Consider the following 24,654-nt stretch of genomic DNA (forward strand, 5'->3'; position numbering starts at 1 on the left):
AGAAAAAAGCTAATCCAGTATGTTTGGTCCATGATATGGGTCCAATAGTAGTGTAGTTGGATGAGGCTTGACAAGAGCTTTCCAACGATATATTATAAGCCCAATTCCGATGGATATTGAGGAAGTTATGGCCAATTTACTGAACTGGGCCCGGTTTGAGCCTTATATGCGGCCCAATGATCTAGGGGAGGGCCTAATATAGATTTATCATTCCTAATGCAATTAGGAATGGTTTTAGTCTTCTAGATTCTTCTAGAAGGTTCTTTTCCTTCCTAATTCAATTAGCATTGATAAATTGACTTTTTGTTGACTTTTCAGAGTTTTAATTAAAATCAAAGAACATTTTTTGAGGAAAGATACGATTTTATCCTCCTGTACGGCAATTTTATCTGATTTTAAGAAAACGCATGAATTTCCAGATCAGCGCCAAACGCCAGTTGTAGCGCCTAGCGCTACGCTTGGCACCTGACGCTAGCATTGGCGCATGGCGCTAATGTTGGCGTTTGGCGCCAATAGCCAGCGTTGGCGCTAATCAGATTTTATCTGTGCCAGAACTCTGTTTTGATATTTTATCTTTTTGGCTGATTTTCTTTATAAATAATGTCGTAAAAACTCCGTTTTCATTCACCAACTCTCATCAAGATTTTCCTGATTACTCTCTCTATCTCTTTCTCTCTCTTCTAAACTAGCTTCTGTCAAATACAAAATCCCTCATTCATTAGATCTAGAAACACCTAGCCATATTCGAAGTTGCCTTCGCCCTAGACGTGAAAGGTTTAATTTCTGAGGGTTTGGTCCCAAATCTCTCTTTCCATTATTTAATTTAATTGTTTTGATTATTATTTTCCTTGAAGTTACTAACGTGTGTATTTTGTTATTAGAAAGAGGTACGAGACATCAAAGTAAGTATTTTAATGATTTTTATTGATGTTATAATGTAGAAATCATGTTTAGGTTGTTATTATGATATTGCTAGTATCATGTCTAGGGTAAATTTAATATTAAGTATGATTGTTATGATGCCTTTTATGTTCTTCCTAATATTTATGATTGTTAGTATCATGTTAGGGCTAAAGCTTTGATTTTTATTGTTTAGTGACATGTTAGGGTTTGTTATTAATCTTGTTAGTATCATGCCTAGGATCTTGCTATTATTATGCTTTAACATGATTTATGATTATTAATTATGATTATGATTATTTTTATGATTTATGATTATAATTGTTATGATTATTATAATTATTATTATGATGATTATTTATTATGTTGCTTGATATTATTTATTGTTATTGCTTGATCACACCTTTTATGCATGTTTAAAGGGAATTTGTACTTGTAATCATGCTTAATAAGATAATTATTAATCTTGTTTAGGGTTAATTTGATTATAATTCAAGTGATCGCCAATGATAGATTTATGTGTGCATTAATATTCAACCAACATAGATAAACAGGTTTAGGGTTAATCCTATTGATTGCATGTTAGTCAGAAAGCGCACATGAATACGATCAGAATAAAGTAGAGGCCTATTATTAGGGCAGGTTCAATCTCTTTTAGGTTGGATTTGTACCTTCATCCCCAAACCCTATTTGGTTCAAGACCTTATGGAGTTAACGATCTCTTGGATCGTTAAGGGGTGTAACCTTCACCTCGTGAACGGTTTACAAGTTCCTTAAAAAACTTGTTGGCGACTCTTTTGCTCTATCTTCTTTCCCTTTGGACGCCACCGTACTTTAGTGTATGATCACAGTGGGGTTCCAGCTAGGGGATTAACGCTTGAAATATTCCCTACACCATGGAATAATCTCCGTATTCTTTACCTGTCCTGAGTAAACAATTGACAACAAGACAATAACATAAAGCACGAATTTTAAAGTGTTGTTTAGTCAAGTTGTCACGAGGGGTGACGAAATGTTCAATAAATTAAACTAAATCCACGCCTTCTTTTTCCAATGTTAACCATATCATTGTCACTCAAACCAAAAAATCGTTGAAAAGAAGGTTTGGGATCTGACAAGTTAGTATTAGTAGGGAATCCTAGTAGAGCCTCAAATTCGACAGTCAATGGGACAATTTCATACCCTTTAAAAAGAAAAATATGGTGGTTCGAGTCCCAAATTTTATAACTAGTTGTATATAATTCAATAGAGGGTCAAGGTTGTATATTTTGAAGGATAGTTTATCCTCAGTTGTAAGGAAAGTGACCTATTGCTTCAATCGTTGTTCAAAGGTTTTTGCCAGTGCTTAATGTAAAAAGAAAAAAAAAAAAGGAGAGGGGAAGAATTTGCCAGTGCTCTACTAACCGAATGAATGCGAGATGATCAAAAGCCTAGACAAAACCACGCTTAAATAGACCCAAGAAGGGCAAATTTTCGGCAATTTTCGCTCTAAGGAAAGTTAACCCGCGGGTGGTGCGCGCAACCAATTCACATGCGTGCGACAGCCGCGCGCAAGCCATTCAGTTGCATGCGCCTGGTCTGTCGCAACATGTCATTTTGATTTATTTCCGTATTTTGAACTCTATAATGACGGAATATTGACAAAATCTTAAGAATAATCATACGCTTAAATTTTGTTAACTCTTATGTCCTTTTTTATAGTTTATTTTATTTTTCTTTTATTTTCTTCTTATTTTCCTTTTTCCTTCTTTCTTTTTTCTTTTTCTCTTCTTTTTTCACGTTCCTTTTCATGTCCTCTTTTTCCTTGTTCCTTTAGTAATTTTTTGAGGGGGGTAAGTTGAGAACCCTTTCCCTCCCTCGAAAAATTTTTTGCTTAAAAAAAATGAAAAAAAGAAAAAACATGGAAAAAAAATAATGACATATAAAATATGTGTTATATTTACAAAATATATACAAAAAAAATTTATGTACATATGTTTCAAAAATTAAAGGGTATAAATACAAAGGAAGTCAGGATGCTCGGCGACTTCCAGATGACTATCGTACATCCTACGAAATCAAAACAAAGATTAATACACAAAATTGTATAATAACTTTGATAAAAGAAAAAGAAATGAACTTACCGCGACCATCCGACATTAGGTGAAAAAACAAAATTGGCACCGGTTCAAAACCCCTCAATGCCACTAGTTTTGAACCGGTGCCAATGTGGGGGGTGCCAATTAGTGTATGAAAAAGCCACTGATTTGAACCGGTAGCAAAACTCGAAATTGGCACCGGTTAACCGGTGCCAAAAAAGCCCAACAAAAATAAATTCAATGGTGCCAAAAGTTCCAAAAAAATCAAAAAAAAAAAAAAATTTCACTTTAAAATTAAATCTACTAAAATAAATAAGAACAACAAATATAAATCGAATATCAATCATTATAATTGAAAATTTACAATATATAATAAAAAAAAATTACAATATAGATCAATTAAAACATATAAAAAAAAATTACAATATAAATAAAAAGAAAATTTACAACATCACAATAAAAAAACCCCATACAACATCTAAATCAATATTCTTGCATCTTGATTCTTCGATTTAAGATCAAAATCCATATACCTGCACCAATTAAAACAACCAAAATAAATCGATTACAAGGATTTAGCTGCGAAAAAAATATTAAAAAAAAACCTAAAAAATCGAAATATAAAAAATAAAATCAGTTAAAAACCCAGAAAAAAATACCCAGAAAATTAGAAAAAAAGAAAAAAAAAACCCAGAACATCAGTTAAAAAGAATTGTACCCAGAAAATCAGTTAAAAATAAAATCAAAAAATAAAAATAGAAAAAAAAACCCAGAAAAAAAACAATTAAAATAAAAACCAAAGTCGAAAATCAAAAAAAAAAAAACTTAGAAAAAAAAAAAAAAAATTCGAATTGAAACATATTAAAATAAAAAAAATTTGACTAAAATGGGCTAAAACGATTAAAATAAGTTAAAAACCCAGAAATTAAAAAAATTTAAATTAATTAAAAATCGATTAACCAAAACAGAAAATCGAAAATCTCTTAAAAAAATCATATTAAAATCGATTAAATAAAAAATAAATCGATTAAAATAAAAACAAAATTCGAAAATCAGTTAAAAACCCTGAAAATAAAAAAAAATCGAATCAAAATAAAGAATTTATATCCTAAACTTGCTCATGCATGTGTTCGTGGTGGATTATACCAAAAAAATTTCGAATAAACCCATAAAAAATTTCGAAGACACCCAGAAAAATTAATTAAACCCAAAAACTTCGAAGAAACCCATAAAATTTACGAACAAACCCATAAAAAATTTCGAACAAACCCAGAAAAATCAATTTCGAACAAACCCAGAAAAATTTCGAGAGAAAGAGGAGATGAAAGAACGAAAGAAAACGAGGGAAAGAGAACGTGAGAAAGAGAAGATGAGAATGAAAGATCAGATGAAAGAAAAAGTGATGAGAGAGAGAATGAGAGAGCGGCAAGAAAGTGAATGAAATAGGCCAGTTTTTTTTTAAGGATTAGCACCGGTTCAAACAGGTGGGATTTATTTTTTGCCATCGATTTGAATTGAACCGGTGCCATATTTCCTGGTTCATTAAGCCGCCAATTTTTTAGCCCATTTTTGCCACCGCTTTGGACTGAACCGGTGGCAATTAAGGGGTGCCTTTTTTATTTTCTCTACTAGTGCGATGATCACGGCATGATAAAGTCACGAGGGCTCTCCGATAAGTATGTCGAAAAGCACGTATAGTCCTCACCATGCCGTTAACAGTCTCTCGCGATAACTGTTCCAAATACAAGGATAGTTAGCAAACAAACGTATATGAAAAAAAATGTAAACAAATACATATACAAAATAAACATACCGACTCAACCGTTTCAGGAATATACGGTATGTCCTCCTCCTCCTCTGCTGCTAGGAGAATCTCGCGAATTGCCGATTCAAAAGCATCGGTATACGTGACCTCCGCCGTGAGAGGCACCCAACCACCTAGCTCGACTCGCTGAAAACACAATAAGAGAGTCAAGGTTCCCAAAAAAAAGAAAAATATAAAAACATATGGTAAAATACTAACCGGACAAAAGCTGGGAATGGAGTCAGCCTGGATGCGATGAAAGCCTGGTAAGATGCATTCGGCAACACCAGCTGCTCCCCTGGATAACCGAGGATCGCTTAAGCTGGATCCTCGATAGACATCAAGTCTTGATGCAACATCTGGAACGAAGGATCTGCAGGACCCCAAGGCTCCTCGGACGAAGACTGCTAGAGAAGACGCTCGCATAAAAACCAAGCGTCTGTTGTTTAGAGGATTGCAAGTCCCTGGTAAAGGGCCTGGAAAAGGCAACGAATCATGCCAGACCGGACAGCCTCAGGGACTCTGACGATCAAACTCCAAGGACGGAGATCGATCTATTTACTCAGCCACATGAAAAATCATCAGGAAATAAACAAAAAAAATCAAAAGGTGCACATGTGGTTGAAATACTCACCGGCGCACGAGTCGCCGAAAGGATCCTCTAGCGAAAGTCGCTGGGTGAAGTAGCTCGTCTCTTCTTAATCATGAACTGTCGATGGGCGATAAGAAAATAAGAAGCGCAGGCATCGTGGGGGCTAAGAAAGGCAGGTAAGAATATCCCCAAGCCTATAAAGAAGCAAAAAATAATAAAAAAAAGAAAACAAAAATGGCAATTACAAGAAAAAAGGATAAGTGCGCACCTGAAGGATACGACCATGCCATGAAAGGGAGATCTGAGGCACCTCAGTAACTGCTGCGGAATCCATCACCCGGGTCGCCTTGCCCATAGCTATAAGCATACGGGCATACGACACCTCCGCCCAACTCAAGTTACCTACATGCCCCAAATCACTGAGGAAGATAAGTAACCCAATGGCTAAACGCTCTCCCCGGTCACTCAAGATAGTGACGAAAAGAACGTGAGCAGTGTATATCCGAGCCAGCTACTCAGGTGTACATTGCTTATCAACCTCGTCAGTCGACAACTCATCGGCAAGAATCGAGTACGAACAAGACTACGCATACATGTGAAGGGCCGCCGCAAGACGATCCCCCACAAGGTCACGTAGTCTCTCGTCTAACCTGTTAACGACCTCTATAATTACGGGCTAACATCCGAAAGGAAAACCCGTAATCATAGAGAAATCGTAAGGGCCGGGTAACAGTCATCTCTCCCCATGGAAAGTGGAAAGTGTTGGTGGAATCCCACGAAAACTCCAACAATCCACGAAGGAAAGCCGACGACGCAGGCTGACTCCATAAATCCCGAAGAGCCGTCTGATGGGAGCTGATCCCCGAAAGCTCCATAACCTCCTTTGCCACCTCGGGCAAACTCTCGAAACGACCTCGTAGATCACCAGAGCCGTATAGGCGCATTCTAGGCTCACTCCAAAAAAGGAAAGGCACAAAAGAGAGTAAAAAAAAAACTTGTTTTTAAAGAAAACAATAAAAAAAGGGGGCGCAAAAGACTCACGATGTCGTGTCAACCCCTGATCGAGACGTGATGGTCTGGGTCCCACTTAAGGACCCTTGGATCCCTGTTGGGAGGAGCCTCCCACACTACATCCTCCTGGCGACGACGATTAGCTCCGACGCGTCGCTCCCAAACCTCCTCTCGAAGACGGGTCACCCTCTTTCGAGGGCGAACCGCCTCGTCAGGCACGGGATCTCCTAGAACCTACTTAGCATAAACAAATGGAGGCGAGTCCATGCTATGAATGGACAAAGTTTCTTTATTAGTTTATTCTAAACTAAGCTAATGTACATGTTTGGACCCATTTCGGCAGCATAACGCCTACCGAAAGGGTAAAACACAAAAATCGAATGCCACCCATGCTAGGGGGCTACGATACCTGCAATTAAATTCAGTAAATGGGGTTTTCAAATTTCCATAAAAACCATCATATACAAGTTTCAACTAAGATTCAAGGGATTAAATTTCAAAATCTCAAAGAATACACAATTCCTAGGCGAATAATAGTAACAATGGTGCAATTATCGTCTACCAAACAATCTTGAAGTTCAAACATGGCAAAAATAAGCTAATTATACACTTCGCGCCAATTTTCGATTCAAATTTCTCAAAACATTGTTTATGAAGATATAACTAGTTCTAATACTATAATTACTTCATAATCAATAATTATAGCCAAAATGAGCAAGCAAAATAACAAGAAACAAACCAAATTCGAAGGAAATTGAAAAAAAAGGTACTAAAACGAAGAAATGCTCATACAAGGTTCAATACTTGGCCATTTTTCATGAAATTTGTTGCAAAACACTCCTTAAACATAGCATAATAACATGGAATAAAAATTTTCAAGAATAATGGCCCAAAGAAAAAAACCCCAAATTCAAAAATTGGGGTTTAATGATTCTAAAAACGCCCAAATTCCGCCAAAAACGAACGATTTTAAACAAAATACTTACATTGGATTGTTGCAAATGAGAATTCAGGGTGAGATCAACTTCCTTTGGCCTTGAAAATCGCAAAGAACCGAGCTTTTTAGAGAGAAAAAGGGACGAAAATGGCGAATGAAGAAGAAGAAGAAAGTGAAATGAAAATCGCTCAGCGATTTCTTTTTGCTGACTTAAATGTCGCGCGCAAGTGAAACAGTTGCGCGTGACAGACTTACGCAAAACAGAACGATGCGGGCACCTAGCCAGTGCGACCAACTGAGTTGTGCGCGGATACTGGTCACTAAAATGACCGGAATCCAGATTTTCATCTTTAATATTATTTTCCAACAGTTTTTGTTCGTTATTAAACGTAATGTCGTTCAAATTATCAAAATCTTTTTAAATTGCTTTGCATTTTGTAGTTTTTTTTCTTCTTTGATATATTTTTTTGCATCATTTGGCATGCACACCATTCTTTGTACCTTCCATAAGCATACATTTTGAACCTTTCTCGTAAAAGTGTCTTAAGACGTTCTGTAGTGGTGCTTTACATAAAAGCTCCCATAGACGGGTTTGTCATTTTACTGTACTGACGTTATAAATGTCCGGATTTTCTTCTTTTTTCATGTCCACAGCAAAAAGGAAGGCGTCATCAAGCAGCGTTAAAATGCAAGGCGTATCATACAACGTAAAATTGTATGGCGTAGGTATTGCGTAAAATTTCACTTCTTCCCCAAGCTTTGCGAGATCTACCTCTCGGAACAAAAAGATAGAGAATTACTTTACTTTAGGTGTTATCTCACGAGTTGACAGGCACGCCGAACCATTCAGAAACAAACACTTTTTTATTGGAAGTAAATACGGTAGTTAGTGCGCTTACTAGCTTACTAGACAGTTAAGGTGTCGTCCACCCCCTGTATAAAGAGCGACGAGACAATGTCGCACCTATGTAGACACATGCCCCCAGTCTTGAGACACGTGTACTCATCTTGTGGACAAAACAACTGAGAGAGTTGCCAATTTTTTTCTCATTCACTTGATTTGGAATATGCCTCCTGAGACATGTATTTCTATCTTATGGACATCGAGTATTGCATTTTGACAAGCGAATTGTCAAGAACTCTATTATGGCCGCTAAAGCCAAAATGTTTAGGCTGCGAAAGCTTAAAGGATGCGAATTCCTAAAGGCTGCAAAAGCCGGACGGCTGCGAAAGCCGAAAAATTATTTTTATCATCTTTTTAAACTATTAACATCAGGCTAAAGTTTCAATGACATATCAAGGGACTTTAGAGCAACGATGATATGATTGGGAGGACATCATCCCCTTTTTTGTCCTTTTTAAACCGATCTCTTCTCAAGACATGACATCACCTAGAACGCCTTTACTTGTAAAAGCATTCTACAATTGCAAAGGATCAATCTAGATTCTTTAGCACGTTAAGACATAGAAAATACTTTTTCTAGCCTTTATAGCTACTTGTTTCAAACACTTAGCGAATCAAGGATCGTTTCGACATCCTTAACACTTTTGAAAATATTCTTCATTCTTTGAGAACTTCGCAAAATAAGTCTTGGATTTATTTCCTTGGCTACATTGATCCTCGTCTATCCCAGACTCGATCAAAGTGGGGGCTAACTCTAGATATCTACTTTTGACCTCTTGTCCCAACAGGAAGTGAAATGACGATAAATAAAACCATCTTCGTGTTGGATCGAAGTGAAGAATGCTTATAGATGACTAGATAAACCACAAAAACACAAAAAGACTACCTTACCCAAAACAAATACAAAACAAGGTCCAATTTTCTAAACCCGATCATAATTAGGCTTAAGCCCGTGCTTAAGACCCAAAGATGATGGATCTAGAGGCGCATAGGTTAAAATTAAAGCTGCCGTAGAAAAATCCGTGCGCATCTCAATGATTAATGCTTGTAAATAAAATCAACTAAGGCCCTGTTCTTTAGAGCTGCTTTGCTCTTCTCTGATCTGCTGTGCTGAAATATGCTTTGCTCTGCTCTACTTTGCTAAAATCTGCTATACTCTGCTTCAATCTGCTATGTAGTAGTAGGTAATAATCATAATAATGAAATATGCTCTGCTCTACTCGGCTCGGCTTTGCTCTGCTGAAATCTGCTCTGCTCTGCTTTGCTTTGCTGAAATCTGCTCTGCTCTGCCCAGAAGCTCAAAAGAGCAGGGCCTAACTTTGTTTTAGGTATCACATTGTATAATATTGTTCATTCAATATATACAACGTGATACCTAAAACTAAGTTAGTTGATTTTCAGAGTATAAATACATTTAATCAATGTAAAGTGACATTCATTCAATTTTTGAAATAAAGTCCCAAAAGGTTCTCTCTCTTCTTTCCTTCTGAAAACCTTTGTATTCTTCTCAGTTCATCAATGGGGTTTCTCCATTGAAATCATTAGTTCTTAGTTATATAGCTCGAGATTCTAGTACACAACTAGTGTACTCTTACATTGGTATAAGAGCAAACCCATTTCAAGAATTCAGAATTTTTGAAAATACCCAAATCGATTGCAATACCCAGATCGATTAACTTTGGTTTTTCGCTGAAATTCTTGTTTCTTGAAGTTCTTTGGAATAATCCTGGCACCAATTTTTGTCAAGAGGATGGTGTCTATTGAGCAACAAGTGAAGGATCTTGAATTGAGATTGGGTGAGCAACAGAAAATTAGCTCTATTTTTGAAGATCGTGTGTTGAAGATGATGCATGAATTGAGCACAAAATTGGATGAAGTTGGGCAAAAATCTACTCCAACTACTCCTGTTACGACTGTGAAATCTACTTATTAGGGTCAATCCAACCAGGACTCTTGGGTATGTTCCTAAACTTGAGTTTCCTAAATTTGATGGTAAGAATTATAGATTGTGGATTAAGAAATGCAACAAATATTTTCAACTATGTAAGATTTAGTGATGAATAGAAGGTTGATCTTGATAGTTTAAATATGATTGATAAAGCTAAGGTGTGGGTAGCTAGTTATTTGGAAAGAAGAAGTAATGTTGATTGGACAGATTTTGTTGTTGATTTGGCTGTTAGATTTAAGGATTATAAATCTGATAATGCAGTAGAGAATTTTAATAAGTTGCAGCAAATGGGTACAATTGAGTCTTATGTTGATGGTTTTGAAGAGTTGAAATCTCTGATGTTACAACAGAATCACGGGTTGCCTAATTCATACTTTCTTGCAAGTTTTATTGGGGGATTGAAACCTGTTGTTAAACCCTTTATCAAGGCTTTTAGGCCTCAATCTCTAGCAGAAGCTGTTGAGTTCGGTAGATTGCAAGAAAAGAGTTTAGAGGTAGCTAAGAATATGGGTAAATCGTATACTTCTTTCAGTTTTAAAAATGTTGTTTCTAATTCTGGGTATAGTTATAAGCTCAGCACTACCTCTTCTAATTCTAGTGCTTTAGTCCCATACCAATCTTCTAAACCCTTTCGGAAACCCCAAATTACCCTTACTACATTTGAGAGAAGGGAAAAACAGCTTAAAGGGTTGTGCTATTTCTGTGATCAACCCTATGAAAGAAATCATAAATGTCCACTTACGCAAACTCAATTGTTCATAGTGGAAATACCTGGGGAAGATGAATGTGAGGAGGAGGGGGTAGTATAATCTGAGCAAGACTTGGATTCTACAATGGAATGCATAGACCCTCAAATTTCTGTCAATACTTTGAGTGACAATCCTAGTTTTCACTAGTGGTAAAAATCTCATTCGTAACAGGCTATTCGTAACGGGCAAAGCTATGCCCGTTACATTAAATATATTCGTAACGGGCAAAATAGTGTCCGTTACGAATACTTAGTTATTCGTAACGGGCAAATTAGTGTCCGTTACGAATACTTAGTTATTCGTAACGGACACTATTTTGCCCGTTACGAATACTTATTTAGTTGTAACCATCATCATTTGCCTGTTACGGATATTATATTACATGTAACGGGCATATTAAGCCCGATACAACTGCTTGAGCGTGGCCTAAATGATGAGAGGAGCCCATTACTTGGCTTTGGCTTTTTATTAGGGTTTACCTAGCCGTCATTCACCTCTTTTCTCTCATTTCACACTCAGTCACTCTCTCTCTCTCTCTCTCTCTCTCTCTCTCTCTCTCTTCCTCCTCATAGAAGTGCTTCTTCAATGGCGAATTTTCTTTTACTTCACTCTCCTTACCTCCATCTTCTCTCTCCTACAACCATTGTTGAAGCTCCCTTCATTTTCACCTCCAATTTCTGCTAACCCCTAAGTTTTTTAAAGTCGAATTGCCGCTCTCATGTGTAAAGTTCTACGCCGAACTCCACGAAATTTTCATTAGAGAGCTTCGCTAATGGTGCGTAGCCGTATTTGGTAATTTCCCCTTTTTTCGATTTTTGATTTGATTTAGTTCTTTTTTATTTTTTGAGCTTTTGCGATTTCATTTTAATTTTTTTTTTAATTTTTTTTTATTGTTTGGAGTTGATTAAATCTTGTTGTGAGTATGCAATTTTGCCAACATCTGGCAAATTTATACCAGAAATTAAAAGAAGTGCTGTAAATTATTTTCTGGGTTTTTGCCAAATGTTGTGTTTTTATGGGTTTTATTTAATTTTTCTGGGTTCATAATTTTGAGTACCTTTGAAAATAAAAATTCATTTTTTAACATAGGTCATTTCTCCTTCTTCATTCAACCTCGCTCTCTCTCTTTTCAAGCTGTCATGGCTCCCTCAAAGTAGACGATAAACCCTAATTTCTTATTCTTACTTCGAAATTCATGTTATTGTTTCCAGTTTAATTGATCTATTTTTGATTTCATGGATAAAAATTGAATCTTGAATGTTGGGTTGAATTGCAGAAGAAGACTCATGAGAGCATCAACAACAGATTGACTCTTGTTATGAAGAGTGGAAAGTACACTCTTGGTTACAAGACTGTTCTCAAAACCCTCAGATCTTCTAAAGGTGTTTTTTTTTATAAACCCTAATTTTTGTTGGCTGTAATTTTTTATTTTCCATTTGCGTTGATTTGAAATGGGTTTATCGTATTTTTTGAGAAATGATTTTTAATTTTTTTGTTTAAATTTATAGAAATTTGTGGTATTTTGCTTGTTTGCAAATCTAAATTTGTATGTGAGATAATTTTAGTTGAATATAATGTTATGTTAAGATTTTAGGTAGATAATCCAGTAATTAATGTTATTGTTTAGTTCCTAATTAAATTGTTAGAATGATTGAGAAATATTGGTGTTAGACAATTTGCAGCAGTATAGTGATACAATTATTGATATGTTGTTTAATTGCTACTTTACTTGGGAATTTATGCTATTAATGATGAATAGAAGAATATGAGGGTTTTGATGAAATGAGTGTTTTAATGATTCATGGGTTAGTGATATGTATTGCTCATTGGCAGTATACTAGTATGTGATTGGTAGGGTTCCGAAATGACTTGTTAAAGCATAGATGACTTCTACAATGCCGACCTATGTTATCTTGACTCAATTATTATGTATTGGTGTACGTGTCATAGTGTCAAACTTGTTGTTGTTGCTGACATAGCTAGAAGACCTTGCAATCTTGTTGCTGACAGACTAGCAAAAATGGGAAGAACTAGAGTGAAAAAGGGTGAGAAAGAAAACTATTTCTTCCCACCTCCTGAAGTCTTCGACATGTATGCTGCTGAAATCCCTGAATTCAAGCTATTGATCAGGGAATTGTTTAGTCTACTCATTCTGCTTGTTCTTGTTGCTGACCCTCGCTGTAGGGAGCTATCTGGAAGATCCTTTGACTATGTTTGTACTAGTTTCATGAACTATCTACTTTTTAATACTTTCCTAGATTCAAGTATGTTAAGTTTTATGTTTCTGCTAAACTCATGGTTGCTGAAAATGCACCAAACTATCCCTCTTTTGATCAAGTGGATGTTCCCACTATGATGTAATATAATGATTCACTTTTAAGTAAAAAAAAAATAGTGTCAAACTTGGCTATTTTATGTCAATTTTATATTTTTTGTCCAAAAAAAAAAATTTTCAAATGTCCATATCCATGTACGAGAGTCATCAAGCTTGAATTCTTAATCTAGAATATATAGAAACGTTTTGGTTGATTAATGGCTCAAATTTTAAGCTATTTCTGTTTCAATATTTGGTCAATGGACCTTGATTACATAAAGCTATTTGTGAATGATATTTCTGCATGACAAAATTCTAATTGTTCAAGCATTGTGATATGCATCTACTACCCTTCTGTTTTTACACTATTTGTTCTTTCACTTTGACCCTCTTGTATAGCTTTCCCACTAATTCTTTGGAGTTATTCCTATGGCTTGAATACTATGTATCTTCATGTTCTTCCTTTTTATTCCATCTTGCAACTGACCCAATTATTTTTGCTAAACTAGTTAAGTTGATCAATGAAGCAATATTACATGGTTTAATGACATTAGTTCTGTTTCCTTAAAGCAGATAATGGAATCAAATCGTTCCAGCAAGCAGTCCTCACTTGTTCCATAATTAGAGCTTGGAGACGCAACATAATTGTCATCACAATCCACGCTAAACCCGACTTGGAGAAGAAGTATCAAAAGAATCAAGATTAATAAAAGGAAATGATTAAAAGGAGGCTGTTGAAATTAAGAGGGAGTTAAAAGAACGCCTCTGTGATTAGAAGGGGCTGCTGAAATTATTTGTAATTCTAATCTTCTTCTTTTTTTTTTTTTATTTATTTTTATTTTTTTTTAAGTGGTGTCATAATAAATTTTTTTTAACTTCTTTTGAAACATATAGTTGGCTTTTGTATGTATAATGTTTAGATATTTTCATCAGGGATGATAACCAATTTATAGTTAAAAATAAAAGGAAATAAGAAAAGAATTGGGGTATTTGTAACTAGTACCAAAGAGTGCCAGTTACAAATACCCCTAATTTTTAGCATGTTTTGAACATTATTCGTAACGGGCAACTTAGTTGCCCGTTACGAATAATAGGTTATTCGTAACGGGCAGTGCCCGTTACGAATAACAAAGGCCATCCGTAACGGCTGCATACGTAACGGCCGCTGCCCGTTACGGATAGGCAGTTTTTGCCCGTTACGGATGGCCTTTTTTCCACTAGTGTTTCAAACTCTGAGAGTAACTGGTGTTTGTCATAAAAGTCCTTTTCATGTTTTGATTGATTCTGGGAGCACCCGCAATTTCTTGGATATTGGTGTTGCTAAGAGGTTAGGGTGTAAGATTGACAGTATTTCTCCTTAGGTAGTCACTGTTGTTGATGGCAATCACTTAGCCTGTCAGAATGTCTTTAATGGATTCAAATGGTCTTTATAGGACACTGAATTTGTTTCTGATGTGTTAATAATTTCTTTAGGAAGTTGTGATATGGTTTTGGGAATTTAGTGGCTTTGTATGCTTAGGATAGTAAGTTGGGATTTTAAGAAGTTACTCATGGAGTTTAACTTTCTGGGAAAACACTATGTGTTGCAAGGAGAAAAACCTAAGAAAACTGTAGCAACATTTGGTTACAGAGCTGACAAGGTTTTTAATTAGACTGGTTAACTGTATTTCTTACAGTTTATACTAGAAGAATCCGATGCTGACATGTTCTATCTTAAGAGTGAAGTAACAAAAGTGCCCAACAGTGTCAGCACCCTGCTGCAAGAGTTTAAGATAATATTTGAGGAACCTAAGGATTTACCTCCAAATAGAGGTATTTTTTTATCAGAGAATACCTTTGGAATTTAGGGCAAATCCAGTTAGTATCTGTAAGGAGGGGGTTCCCATTGTAAGGGGTCCTCTCCTTAAATGCCCATGGCCATTTAAAATCCTAGGACTTTACACTTGTTAGGGTGTAGTAGGATTTGAATTCCTAACTGTTTTGGAGACCTAGAATTAGAAATGATATTCTCATCACGCTTTTTTGTAAGAAACGAGTAGGAGTCGCCAATGAGTTTTAGGAAAACTCATAAACCTCGTTTATGCCTCTCTTCCATGTGGAGTTCATGGAATAATAAGCATGAATAATAAGTTTACCCATGCCCAAATTGGTCTACATAAACCAGAAATGAGTTCGGGAGCGAGGGTACTAAAATAACGTTCCTTTTAGGGAGGAATCGCTATTCTAGCCCTAGTACGACCTCTACTAGCTCTTCCTTTTTCACAATTTCATTACAAAACAATACACGCAACGTGATACCTAAAAGTATGTTAGTTGATTTTATTTACAAGAATTAATCACATAGGAATTACATTGCAAAAGTCGTTATTCTTATTTAATAATATTCGTGAAAGAACCATAACTAAACAAGATTCGCCTTGACTTAAGTAATAAAACAACAATTAATTATTCAAATTCTAGTCTTGATTAACAAAAGAGTACTATGTGAATTAATTAATTAATAGTATGTTTAAAGTGATCAAACAACACTAATTAATCAATTAAAGTTATTTAAACAATAAAAGAAAAATGATTTATCTAAGTGCCCAGGAAACTAACCGTTCTTCTTTTATGTTAAATCTCCGTTTTGATGTGTTTTTGGACTTTCTTTCTTCTTCATACCTTCAAGAATTTCAATGGAATTAATTAGGGCTTGAAAGTATTTTGGAAGAGAGAAGAAAAAAGTAGTATGGTAGTAAGAGAAGTTGAGAGATTAGGGTTTTGAGAATACTAGGGTTTTAATTCTGATCTTTTTCCGGTCCTCGTAATGCTAAACGAAGACCCCTATTTATAGGCGTAGGGATCTAGGTTTAGGGTTTCAAAGCCGCACCTTCAGGTGGTGCACGCAACTCTCTAAGTCGCGCTGGGTGCCGCGTGCATCTCAATGAGTCGCGCGCAACTGATTGAGTTGCGCTGGTTTGCGGTTTGCCCTATACGAAAACGCATTTTTAAAACTTCAATAACTTTTGATTGCGGAATCGGATTAAAGCGCCTGAGATATCATTGGAAATCTCTGAATGTCTACTTTCCCATTCCGTTAGAATTAGGTTAAAATATGTTAGGTATAAAAATTTATGGCCGTTGGAGTGCAAGGGTGTTGGTTTTAGGGCCCGGTTTAGTGTTTTGATCATAACTTCTTCGTTTTGGCTTGACATTGGGCTTATAATATACTGTTGGAAAGCTCTTTGAAAGGGATATCCATCTGTATAGTCCTTGAATGGAAATTTGATGCTTGGTTTATCTGTTTGGCTCGGTTTTTCAACAATGTAGGTTCCACGGGATCCAATCATTGCTTTTGACGCATTTGGGTCCGTTATTAATCAAGTTTAAACATGTATGAACACGTTTTAGGCCTTTTTAGTTATCGAAAAAGTCTCTAAGATAACTTACTTCATAATGCTTTTCGTAGTCTATAAACACTTCAACTTTGATCTAACATAAAGAACGGATTTTTGTAACATCATTGCACTTCCTTTCGGGACAAGAGGCCAAAAGTAAGTGTCTACAGTATCAGAACATATAGGTATTATCTGTCACAAAGGGATACTATTGAGAAGTTGGTTAAGGGAATGTTGGAGCAGGGCATTATAAGAGACAGCTGCAGTCCTTTTGCTTCTCTAGTAGTGTTGGTTGGGAAAAAGGATGGCCCCTGGAGACTATGTGCCAATTACTGGGAGCTTAATCAAAAGACTATAAAAGATAAGTTTCCAATTCCAGTGGTTGATGAGTTGATAGATGAGTTAGCTGGCTCTTGGATTTTTAGAAATTTTGACATGAGAGTTGGGTATCATGAATTTGAGAGTGCATGATGAGGATGTGTTCAAGACTGCTTTTAAGACTCGCAATGGGCATTATGAATTCCTGGTGATGCCTTTTGGACTTACAAATGCACGAGCCTACTTTTAGAGTTGGATGAACCACATTTTCAAACTTTAGCTAAGGAAATGTGTGTTAGTATTCTTTGATGATATACTGATTTATAGCAGAACAGTACAGGACCATTTGTTGCATTTGAGATCTGTCTTTGAGTTGATGTGTCAGAACACCTTGTATGCCAAAATGAGTAAATGTTCATTTAGGATTGACAATGTTGAATACTTGGGGCACATTATTTCTGGAAGAGGGGTTGAAACTGATCCTAAAAAAGTAGAATCAGTTGTTCAATGATCTATTCCTAAGAATGTGAAAGAGTTGAGAAGGTTTCTAGGGTTAGCAGGTTATTATAGAAAATTTGTTAAGGGTTATGGTTACATCTGTAAACCTTTAACTTAGTTGTTGAAGAAAGGTGAGTTCATTTTGAACACTGATGCTCAAGTGGCTTTTGATGCTTTGAAGACTGCTTTAAGTACAGCTACAGTCCTTGCCTTGCTAGATTTTTTAAAGCCTTTTGAGATAGAAATTGGTGCTTCTAATGGGGGAATTGGTGTTGTCTTAATGCAAACAGGTCATCCTTTGGCATTTTAAGCAAAGTCTTGGGTCCTAGATGACATAAGCTCTCTATGTACGAGAAAAAGCTTCTAGTTGTTGTTACTGTAGTACAAAAATAGGAGCAGTACTTAACTGGTCAACTGTTTATTATAAAGACTGATAAAAAAAGCCTTAAGTGGTTGTTACAACATAAGATCTCAACTCCCTTCCAACAACTTTGGTTATCCAATCTAATGGGGTTTAACTAAAATATTGTGTGTAGAAGTGGCAGTGAAAATGCAGTTGTAGATGCTCTGTCTAAGGTATCTGGTTCAAAGATTCTTTGCCTTGCTTTAATTGTCTTAGACTCAAACTTAGCTTAGAAGCTTAAAGACAGTTATGAATTGGATGTGAATACTGCAAGGATTTTTAGAGATGTGCAACTTGGACAGCCTGTTAATCATTATCCTATGCTGATGGATTGCTTAGAAGGAAGGGAAAACTAGTAGTAGGGCTAGATGAAGAATTAAAGGCAGCTATTCTTGGTTGGTTACATTCTTCAGGACAAAGTGGTCATTCTTAGAGAGATGATACCTTAGTCAGAATTAATGGCCTATTTTATTGGAAGGTGTAGACACCTTCTTTCGACCTCTTGTCCTGAAAGGAAGTGCGATGTTGTTACAAAAATCTGTTCTTCATGTAAGATCAAAGTTGAAGTGTTTATGGACTATGAAATGCATTATGAAGTATGTTGAACCCATATTTGAGACCAATTTAGCTTAGACCCTTTTCCCATTACTAAGTAGGCCTAAAACGTGTTCATACATGTTTAAACTTGATTAATAACAGACCTAAATGCGGCAAATGCAATGATTGGATCCAATAGAACCTACATTGTTGAAAACCGAGGAAAACAAAATAAACCAAGCATCAAATTCCCATGCAAGGCCTATACAGATGGATATCCTTTTCAAAGAGCTTTCCAACGGTATATTATAAGCCCAATTCCGAACCAAAATGAAGACGTTATATCAAAATACTAAACCGGGCCCTAAAACCAACACCCTTGCACTCCAATGGCCATAACTTTTGATCCATAACATATTTTAACCTAATTCTAACGACATTAGAAAGTAGACATTCAGAGCTTTCCAATGATATCTCACAAGCCTTAATCCAACTCAACAATAAAAAGTTATGGAATTTTTAAAAAGGTATTTTCGTATAAGGCAAACCGCAAACCAGCGCAACTCAATCAGTTTCGTATAAGCCTTAATCAGTCGCATGCGACACCTAGCGCGACTCAGAGAGTTGCGGGCGCCACCTGACGGCGCAACTTTAAAATCCTAAACCTAGATCCTTACGCCTATAATTACGAGTCTTTGTTCAGCATTACGGACACAGAAAAATCAGAATACTATACCCTAAATTTTGAAAACCCTAATCCCTCTCAAACCTTTTTACTATCTGTAGGGACTAGTTCAAGCATTATCCCTATCTTGAACCCCACTTTGATCATACACTAAAGTACGGTGGCATCCAAAGGGAAAGAAGATAAAGCAAAAGAGTCGACAACAAGTTTTAGGAACTTGTAAACCGTTCACTAGGTGAAGGTTACACCCCTTAACGATCCACGAGATCGTCAACTCCAATAGGTCTGGAACCATGACTGGTAGTTCGGGGATGAAGGTACAAATCCAACCTACAAGATATTGAACCTTCCCTAATAATAGGCCTCTACTTTATTCATCTCGTATTCATGTGTGCTTTCTGACTAACATACAATCATTAGGTTAACCCTAAACCTGTTTATCTATGTTTGTTGAACATTAATGCACAAACAAATCTATTATTGGCAATCACTTGAAATATATCATGTTAAACCTAAACAAGATTATTAATTATCTTATTAAGCGTGATTAAAAGTACCAATTCCCTTTAAACATGCATAAAAGGTGTGATCAAGCAATAACAATAAAAATATATCAAGCAACATATATAATAAAATTATAACAATAACAATTATAATTAAAAGAATCATGTTAAAGCATAATAATAGTAAGATCATAGGCATGATACTAACAAGATTAATAACAAACCCTAGCATGCCACTAAGTAATAAAATTCAAAGCTTTAACCCTAACATGATACTAACTTGATATTAGGAAAGAAAATAGGAAGCATCATAGGAATCACAATTGTCGTATTTGATATTCGAAATCATAGTTATTACCCTAAACATGATAACTGGGAAGATCAAAGCATCCTAACATGATACTAGTAACATTCTAGACATGATTTCTAAATCATAATATTAATAAATCAATTAAAGTACTTACTTGGATGCTTCGTATTTCTTTCTAATAACAAAATACACATGTTAGTAACTTCAAGGAAAATATAAAATCAAAGAATTAAATTAATTAATTGAAAGAGAGACTTGGGACCAAACCCTCATAAATTTAAACCTTTCACGTCTAGGGCAAAGGCAACTTTGAATTTGGCTAGGTGTTTCTAGATCTTGTGAATGCGGAATTTTGTATGCAAAAGGCTAGTTTAGAAAAGAGAGAGAGAGAGAGAGAGAGAGAGAGAGTAATTAACAAATTCTTGATGAGACTTGGTGATGGAGAAAATTGATGAGAAGAATTGATGATGGAAAACGGAGATTTTAGGAGGCTATTTATAGAGAAAATCAGCCGGATGTGATAAAAAACGAATCAGAGTTTCGAAAAGAATAAAACACGACCGCAGCGCCAAACACGGGCCTGTCGCCAAACGTTGGAGTGCAGCGCCAAACGCCAGGTCTGGCGCCAGATGCTGGAAATAAATTTCCACGTGTTTTCTTATTTTGATAAAATTTAACCGTACAAGAGGGCAAAATCATCGTATTTTCCTTAAAAACACTTCTTTTTTTCTGATTAAAACTCTTAAAAGTCAACTAAAGTCAATTTATCAATTGTAATTAAATAGAAATGAAAAGAACTTTCTAGAAGAATCTAGAAGACTATAATCAATTCTAATTGTATTAGGAATGATAAATCAATATTAGGCCCTCCTCTAGATCATTTAGCAATTTGGCCATAACTTCCTCATTATTCATCGGAATTGGGCCTATAATATATCCTTGGAAAGCACTTTTCAAACCCGACCCAACTACACTATTATTTGACTCAACTACCAAACCAAACTGGATTGACTGTTTTCTTAAAATAGATTTTCAAAAACTGAGAGAAAGAAAAGAAATAAAACTAACCGCAACACTAGACTTTCCACACTTTCACTTTATTTAATTATGATTTGACGTGAAAGGTACCCATCACTGGGTTTGGTTTTGGGGAGACACAAATGGGTGTCTACAAAAGCCCCCATTTTGACTATGTTTTGAGTAACGCAAGTTTCGAAAACAAATGTCAAAGTAGCGATAGGGACAGAGAATGATTCAGAACGTTCTGTGATCCTAAACCACTCTTGTAACGCCGATACCTGTAAACTAGAGTTAGTTAAACAGATAAAAGAGTTAAGAAATGCGTATCTTGCACCGTCGAGCACACGTCTCTTGAGGTAACCGATTTGTTGCTGTTCCATTGATGTTGTTGTGACAACCTTCCGTAAGCTAGGGAACGCTATCCTGCTGTTTGTTTTGACGATCTTTCGCAAGCTAGAGAATACCACCTGAAGACTGCTACTCCTGTAACTGCCTCCAATTCCGCTATGATAGACTTCTACAAGCTAGAGAACCCCATTGAAGATTGCTTCGCCTGAAACGACCTTCTAGCACTTTGTGACCATCTTCCACAAGCCAGGGAACACAATCGAAGATTGCTTCGCCTGAAACTATCCTCATTTGTTACGACAATACCCTGAAGAGTATCACCGAAGACCAACGCCTGTCGATCCTTTCCTTTTGCTATGCCTGTGCGTCGGCGCTTTCGCTGCTTGTGAACCAGTATGTTGGTGCTTCCTGAATTGTGAACCAATATGTCGGTGCCTTTGCTGTGTATGAACCATTATGTCGGTGCCTTTACTGTGTATGTTTAACCATTATGTCAGTGCCTTTGCCTATGTTGAACCATTATGTCGGTGCCTTTGTAGTGAGCCAATGTTTAGGCGCTTTAAGCTAAGTGAAACGATCATTCATCAGGTCGATCACTTAATGTGATTGTAACCGAGCTGATTACCAAATCGTGTCAAATTGCTTATAGGGGCTAGCTGGCGTACCAAGGAACCCAAAATTGTTGTAAGAGGTCGAAATAACCGTTTTGAGTGGCTTAGAACTGTGTCGCCGCTAAAACGTCGCTGGCGCCAAGATTTGGCTCTATCGCCAGACGTTGGACTCTAGCGCCAGACGCTGATCTCTGGCGCCAGACGCCAAAGCTGTTGTTTGGCGCCAGAATCGGGAATTCCGTATATATTCCCTTTTCTTCTTCATTTTTGTTGCTACTGTTCTCTGCTTCGAAAATCGCTTCGGAAATCCATTTGGCTCTAGCTTGTTCGTTTCTCAACCAAATTCGCTCAAATTTGTTGCAAATCAAAGCTTTATTCATCTACTATCCCGATCTATTTAAGTTTTTTTCAAACTCACTCGAATTTTGATGAATTTGGTGCGTTCTTGTTCACGAATTTTTAAAAAATTCGAAACTTATAATGCTTAATTTGCTTTGTTTGTCAAATTTTATGCCATGAAATTGCTTGGTTATGCTTGTATATTGCCTTGGGAGTGTTTTGAGACTTGTTTGACTCAATTTGGTGAAGAAACGAACAAATCACCATTGTTGGACCTCTTAAGGTCGGGAAGACAATGTGGCATGTTCTTTATGTTTTTGCTAGCAATTGTTGTCCAATTTGTCACAATAATAATCATAGTATTGCAAGAAATTGTTTGGATGCTTGAAACATGTCATATATGCTCGAATTAAAATTGTGCTCTGTTTTAGTACCACGTACTCTGTTTTTTGCGAACATAGTATCATGCGGCTAGGCGAACCTTAGATACTATAGAAACTTAATTTATGTTGATTTTGCACAATGTACTATGGCTAGACAGCGAGGTTCAGATTCATGGTCCCGAGACACATGATGGGAGCATGAGCCCGTAGAGGACGCCGACTCATCCACTTATGTTGGTCTCTTACTCGAGTGGGATGAGCGAACTTTGTACTTTGCCCATGCCACAACATTTCTAAGAGGGTGCGCCGTGGGATTACCGCTGGTAGGACACGTTGCCATGGCTCGGGCAACGAGACTCTGGGCAAGTTGTATAGGATGTTCATCAGCGTCGATGGAGAGTTGAGATTTCTCTGGGAGTCTTGTGGGCTGATTGCCCTATTTGAGGCCACGAAGGCCATGAGTGCTTCTGACGGGGGTCACCGCGTGGCTCGCGCCCTGGTGGAGTTCTTTTAGGACACCACCAACACTTTCCACTTTCCACTTTCCTTGGGGTGAGATGATGGTCACCCCAACCGACTTCAGCCTCATCTCAGGATTGGAGTTCAGTTCTACTGCATTGCCGTTCGAAAGCAACATCAGCGTCTACTCTCATGAGGTTGCTGAGCTTCTGGGTCCAATTGATCTTCGGGCCCGTGTTGAGGTGGAGTCATCACAGTTCAGCGCCAAGGGTATTTGTCGGTCGACTCTAACAACAGCTTTTGAGGATGATGCGACCACCCGAGAGCAGCGGGTGTGCATCTTTGCGCTTATCTTGCTATCAGGGACGTTATCCCATGACAAGGGTAGTAGGGTGCTGTTTTACTACCTTCCTGATGTCCGCGATCTTCACCTGATCATGACTTACGACTGGGCCAGCTTGGCCTATGCTGATTTTATGCATACGCTGCGAGACTTGTGTCGACACTGATCCTACATGGGGAACATCGCTCTGTCCAGCTTCTGGAGAGTCGTAGAGGTATACTTTATCTCCTATAAAGTTAGCCTTAAGCTTTTTATTAGCATTTGCTGATATTTTTTGTCTTTCGTAGATCTGGTTCTACGAGTAATTTCTTTCACTCGCGCCGGCAAATCGTCGCCACGTGGGTTTCCCATGGTTGCCTGCTGAGGAGGCCGCCACGTTCGGGCGTCTACCGCCCATGTTCGAGAGCAGATCCTCTTGGTATGATTTGTTGCATAGCTAAACACTTTTTGTATTGCTTTTTGGTAGATTCTTATCTCATTGGCATTCTTCGCAGGAGCTTGACGTGTTGTACCGGCCATGAGGCGATTTGGTTGTCCATAGGCTAGCCGCACAGTACACTGCTGAGCGTCGCTACTTCTTAGGGACGTATGGGGCGGTGTCATACCTAGGAAAGAGGATTGCTATTCAGCACTCCTCGGATGTTTTCGTCATCATTGCTTCTCCGCCACGTCACATGTTCAATGACGGGAGGCTGCGAGGAGGAGCGGTGCTACGAGGAGGAGCTGCTGCCGTTGTTAGCTCCGGCCCCTGTTCTGTCTGAGCAGGCGGCGGTATGATTTTCATCTTTTACCTTTTGCTAAGTACCCCCAAGTGATATTTTACTCACTTTGGTTTTTTTTTTTTGTCAGGCTGGGCCTACTGAGTTCGTGCCCCCTCGTATGTCCATCCACTACCAGGGGACATAAAGGCCTATCGAGGAGATGATTCCTCTTGCTCTTGAGGATCAGCGCTTTGTGGAGCGATCGATTCCCCGCCACTAGACTCGGGTGAGTTTATTTACTTGCTATTTGTTCATATCTGTCCTGAATTGTTAGTGATTTGATTTCATTGACAGTTCTCGTGCGAGGTGATCACGGCGATGGCAAGGTGTATAGACGCCTTCTGGAGCCTGCTCGTGCAGATGAGGAACGTGGCTACGTATCATCGCGACGACGCTGTTCAGGAGGTAGCCTTTTTTCTCCTTATTTCTACATTTTTACATTCTATTTTGATTGCTTCTGACTCAATTTCTTCTTGCAGGTTCAGCCAATCCCTTCTCGTACCCAGACACCTAAGGTCCGGA

The 24,654-nt window shown here is 37.3% G+C and overlaps 1 protein-coding gene across 1 annotated transcript; it reads left to right on the plus strand.

Annotated features, from left to right (window-relative positions):
- The first annotated feature begins 9,976 nt into the window (after positions 1-9,976).
- On the plus strand, positions 9,977-17,740 carry LOC145627873 (uncharacterized). The gene is made up of 8 exons (XM_081680217.1): positions 9,977-10,141; positions 10,291-10,974; positions 12,200-12,255; positions 12,874-13,135; positions 14,914-15,049; positions 16,901-17,060; positions 17,260-17,431; positions 17,549-17,740. Exons 1-8 carry the CDS (start codon positions 9,977-9,979, stop codon positions 17,738-17,740), a joined length of 1,827 nt encoding a protein of 608 aa, XP_081536343.1.
- The last annotated feature ends 6,914 nt before the right edge of the window (positions 17,741-24,654 follow it).

The sequence above is a fragment of the Chenopodium album genome, chromosome 4 (assembly GCF_948465745.1).
Source record: "Chenopodium album chromosome 4, dcCheAlbu1.1, whole genome shotgun sequence".
Taxonomy (NCBI): Eukaryota; Viridiplantae; Streptophyta; class Magnoliopsida; order Caryophyllales; family Amaranthaceae; genus Chenopodium; species Chenopodium album.

Bases quoted from the DNA above. Each gene is read 5' to 3' on its own strand.
- LOC145627873 (XM_081680217.1), top strand. From the start codon at position 9,977: ATGGTGTCTATTGAGCAACAAGTGAAGGATCTTGAATTGAGATTGGGT. The intron at 10,975-12,199 runs GTAGTATAATCT...GTTGAATTGCAG, and splicing joins ATGAATGTGAGGAGGAGGGG to AAGAAGACTCATGAGAGCAT. The intron at 15,050-16,900 runs GTATTTTTTTAT...CTTCTCTAGTAG, and splicing joins GGATTTACCTCCAAATAGAG to TGTTGGTTGGGAAAAAGGAT.